The 4909-nt window shown below is 54.0% G+C and overlaps 1 protein-coding gene across 1 annotated transcript; it reads left to right on the top strand.

Annotated features, from left to right (window-relative positions):
• The first annotated feature begins 604 nt into the window (after nt 1-604).
• LOC113063815 (uncharacterized) lies at nt 605-3963 on the top strand. The gene is made up of 2 exons (XM_026234158.1): nt 605-1776; nt 3747-3963. The coding sequence occupies exons 1-2, from the start codon at nt 655-657 to the stop codon at nt 3747-3749; spliced, it is 1125 nt and encodes a 374-aa protein (XP_026089943.1). The 5' UTR covers nt 605-654; the 3' UTR covers nt 3750-3963.
• Nucleotides 3964-4909: the final 946 nt, after the last annotated feature.

The raw sequence follows: 4909 nt of genomic DNA on the forward strand, positions 1-4909 counted from the left end.
GATAAGAGATACATGAGATTCACAGTCGCTTACATCAAGAGATGTGAACTGTTATGCATGTAGCATAAAAGTGATCTTCCCTTGCAGTTTTGGCATTGGAATTCAAGGTATTTAGTTATCTGCAGCTATAGATTTATGTAGTTTAATGCATATATTTATATCATAGCTTTGATATTCAGCATGATGCAATGTGAAAAAATTACTTTGTCTGACTAAATCTTACAAAACCTGGTAATCAGAAGTGTGGCGGAGGCGTGGTTTAGCGAAGTCTGCAACGGGAGAGCGAGTGAAGAGACGAGCGGCGATAAGTGGTTCAGGTGAGAAACAAGTAACACCTGGATCTCGTTTCAGTGATTGGCGTGGGGAACTCGCATTTAAGGAGCGCGACAGCCGGCGAAAGAGGAGAGAGACGGGGACTCGTGAGCGCAGGAAGCTGGAGAGCGATCGAGCAAACCAGACGCAGTATCCGTGGCCGAAGTGCTGTTAGAAAGTGCGCGCACCTGCCGCGCTTGTTTGTTTGTTTATTTGTTTTGTTTTGGTTTTGGAATAAAGCCTCTCACGAGCCCCGTACGCCGACTCTGGTCTCCTTCCTCTATTCTGATTGAACCTTCATTACACTGGTGCCGAAACCCGGGAGGAAGGAGAGCGTTCGCCATGCAGACTCCGTCAGCTACATCAGCCTCGCCATTTGCGGACATCATATCATCGCTCGCGGGCCTGCACCAAGAACACCACCAGGCCCTGCTGGACCTGCGGGCCGACCAAGACCACCGGTTCCAGGCGATGATGCGGGCCCAGCAGGAGGACCGCGAGCTGGTCCGGAGCTTGCTGGACCGGGAGGCTCGGACGGGGACGGCCTCCCCCAGCGCCCCGCCCCCTCACATGCCACTCCCCAAGATGGGACCCACTGACGACCCGGAGGCTTTCCTTGACTTGTTCGAGCGGACTGCGGAGGCGTGTGGGTGGCCGGTGGACAGCTGGCCCGTACGGGTGATCCCTCTGCTGTCGGGGGAGGCCCAGAAGGCGGCCCAACAACTACCCGTCCCGAACCTCCTGGTCTACGCCGACCTCAGACGAGCCATCCTCCAGAGGGTGGGCCTCAGCCCAGAACAACATCGCCAGCGCTTCCGGTCACTGGAGCTGGCCGAGGCGGGCCGACCCTTTGTGTTGGCGCAGCAGCTCCGGGACTCGTGCCGCAAATGGCTGTTGGCCGGGGACGGCGATGCCGAATCCATCATCAACGCGGTGGTACTGGAGCAGTTCATCTCCCGCCTTCCAAAGAAGTCCGCCCAGTGGGTCCAGTGCCACCGCCCGGCGTCGCTGGATCTGGCCATCCAACTGGCGGAGGATCAGCTGGCGGCGTGCTCCGGGGTCGGCGAGCCCCTCCCTGCTGTCTCTCTCTCTCTCTCTGTTTCCCCCTCCCCCCCCACTCCGAAATCTCTCCCTCTCCCTAGGTCCCGTTGGGTGGGGCCACCGAGGGCTGCGCCCCGCTGGAGGGTGGCGATGGAGCCTGCGGCCGGGGCCCGAGGTCCCGCACGAGGGATGGCCGCTCCCCAGCGACGGGGGAGTGAAGACACTCCGGCTGCTTCCCCACGTCAATCCCCTGAGCCACTTCCCGCCACTAGGGCAGCGGGGAGACCCGGGCCAGCCTGCTGGCGTTGCGGGGATCCGGGCCACTTTGTGGACAGGTGCCCGATGATGGAGGTGGGGACACTGGTCCGGATCCCGGACGACCCGCAGGCTGCCCCCGATCAAGCCGGGCTGTACCAAATACCCGTGAGTATTAAGGGGGGTACCTATCAGGCTCTGGTGGATTCAGGTTGTAACCAGACCTCCATCCATCAAAGCCTGATACAATCCGGGGCATTGGATACGGGCCGCATGGTTAAGGTGAGGTGTGTGCACGGGGATATAAGGGAATATCCATTAAAAGCCATAGGTATTAAATTTCGGGGCCATAAGCATAGTGTGGAGGTGGCCGTTAGTCCGCGCCTCCGGCATCCGCTAATTTTGGGGACGAATTGGCCAGCATTTCAGCATTTACTAGGGTGTTTGACAGCGGGTGCCGTCGGGGGAAAGAACCAGCCGGGGGGCGGGGCGAGCGCTCAGGTGGGAGAATCGGTCCCGGGGCCTAGCGGGGCGGTCTCAGGGGAACCGAGCGGCATGGCGAGGCTAAACCTTGCCGGCCGCGATGACTTTCCCCTGGAACAATCCCAGGACGAGACGCTGAAGCATGCCTTCGAGCAGGTCCGCTCGATCGATGGGCGGGTCCTCCACCCTGAGCGTCCGCTATCCCACCCGTATTTTGCCGTTATTAAAGACAGGTTGTATCGAGTGACCCACGACGCTCAGACAAATGAAGATACAACCCAGCTGTTAGTACCGCGGAGCCGTCGGGAAATGCTTTTCCGGACGGCGCATTGTAATCCTATGGCAGGGCACTTAGGAGTAGCAGCAACACTAAATCGTCTAACGACCCGATTCTTTTGGCCGGGCATTCACGAGAACGTGCGCAGGTGGTGCGCGTCTTGTCGGGAATGTCAGCTGGTAAACCCACCGGCCGTTCCAAAAGCGCCTTTGCGCCCTATTCCTCTAGTGCAGGTCCCCTTCGAGCGAATTGGTATGGACCTGATCGGGCCGTTAGAGCGATCCGCACGGGGACACCGTTTCGCGTTAGTCTTAGTGGATTACGCGACACGGTATCCAGAAGCAGTGGCGCTCCGCAACATCTCAGCCAAAAGTGTGGCGGATGCCTTGTTTCGTTTAATCTCCCGCGTGGGAATCCCAAAAGAGATTCTCACGGACCAGGGCACCGCGTTTATGTCGCGCACGTTAAACGAATTGTACGGATTATTGGGCATTAAAGCGGTGCGTACCAGCGTCTATCACCCACAAACGGACGGTCTGGTCGAACGGTTTAATCGCACATTAAAAACCATGATCCGGAAATTCGTACATGAAGACGCGAAAAATTGGGACCGTTGGCTAGAACCCCTCTTATTTGCTGTGCGCGAAGTCCCCCAAGCCTCCACGGGGTTTTCCCCCTTCGAGCTTCTCTATGGACGTCAGCCCAGGGGGGTGCTAGACGTCCTGAGAGAAACTTGGGAGGACGGACACTCGGATAGCAAAAATGAAATTCAATATGTCCTGGACCTGCGCGCAAAACTCCATACACTGTGTGGCGGGCCGCTCCTGCACTCTCCTAACTTTGCTCTCCCCTTTTTTTTGCAGACCGACGCATCGGACAGGGGGCTGGGCGCGGTCCTGTCCCAGGAGGTGGGGGGGGAAGACCGCCCGGTGCTGTACATTAGTCGGAAGCTCTCCAAGAGAGAGACTAAGTACAGCACCATAGAGAAGGAGTGTTTGGCCATCAGGTGGGCGGTTCTCACCCTTCGTTACTACCTCCTGGGACGGGAGTTCACCCTCTGCTCGGACCACGCGCCCCTCCAGTGGCTCCACCGCATGAAGGATACCAACGCGCGAATCACCCGTTGGTATCTAGCTTTACAGCCATTTAAGTTCAAGGTGATTCACAGGCCGGGGGCGCAGATGGCTGTGGCCGATTTCCTCTCCAGGAATGGGGGGGAGGGGGCTGCAGGCCGGATGGCTCCCCGGCCTGAGTCGGGCGGTGGGGGTATGTGGCGGAGGCGTGGTTTAGCGAAGTCTGCAACGGGAGAGCGAGTGAAGAGACGAGCGGCGATAAGTGGTTCAGGTGAGAAACAAGTAACACCTGGATCTCGTTTCAGTGATTGGCGTGGGGAACTCGCATTTAAGGAGCGCGACAGCCGGCGAAAGAGGAGAGAGACGGGGACTCGTGAGCGCAGGAAGCTGGAGAGCGATCGAGCAAACCAGACGCAGTATCCGTGGCCGAAGTGCTGTTAGAAAGTGCGCGCACCTGCCGCGCTTGTTTGTTTGTTTATTTGTTTTGTTTTGGTTTTGGAATAAAGCCTCTCACGAGCCCCGTACGCCGACTCTGGTCTCCTTCCTCTATTCTGATTGAACCTTCATTACAAGAAGATATTACAAAATAGCCATTCATCAGGTGCTTTTGACTTCCAAAGAATGAAATAAAAATACCACAGATGTCGATAGTAAATGTTTGGTTACCAAAATAATATCGTTTGTGTTCTGCAATTCATGCAGATTTGGAACTTAATGGTGGTTAAATGATGACAAAATGCAAATTTTTGGGTGAACTGTCCCTTTAAGATTCAAAACGTCTTTAATTTAAGTATAATGTCAAGTTCTTTAAGTATGTTGCAAGCTGGTCAACTTTTACAAATTTATTTGGCTTCATTAAAATGCATTGGCCAAATGCATAATTTTATATGTGTATATTTTTAAATAACTTATGACAACCAATCCCAAAAGCATACATGTTTTCAGATGCCCCCAATCAAGACCAGTAGAATAAGCAGGTAATCATTAATGTGCAGCCATCCTAGCCCACTGTGTATTTACAGTCAGCTCCCACGCACAGGCAGGAAGTATCGGTGCTAACTGCTGTCTCTCCAGTGATCACATGCTCGTTTAGGACAGACTCTGACCCAGCTGGTAAACAAGACTCTTTAATTCACACCGAGAGATCATTAGCATTTCCTTGCTACTTTAATTGCTTAGCTATTAGAGAGGTATTGTCCCTCTACTAACAATATTTAACACAAAATGCCTGAGGAGGGACAATTGCTCTCAAACACTGTTCAGCTCTAGGCAGAAAAGATTCCTCAATGGGTTTGAGGACAGAAAAAAGCAGAGCAAAATGGCAGCTGTACGAGGAATAATAAATTAAGTATTAACTGCAGGAATTCTGGTACACTGTTTTTTTTTCTATTGCACGTTCTATAGTCATGAAGACTTTTAGGTTTACTTTTAGTGCGTTGTCAAGAAGGCACACCTTTGACACTTGCAA

The sequence above is a fragment of the Carassius auratus genome, chromosome 46, assembly GCF_003368295.1.
Source record: "Carassius auratus strain Wakin chromosome 46, ASM336829v1, whole genome shotgun sequence".
Classification (NCBI taxonomy): Eukaryota; Metazoa; Chordata; class Actinopteri; order Cypriniformes; family Cyprinidae; genus Carassius; species Carassius auratus.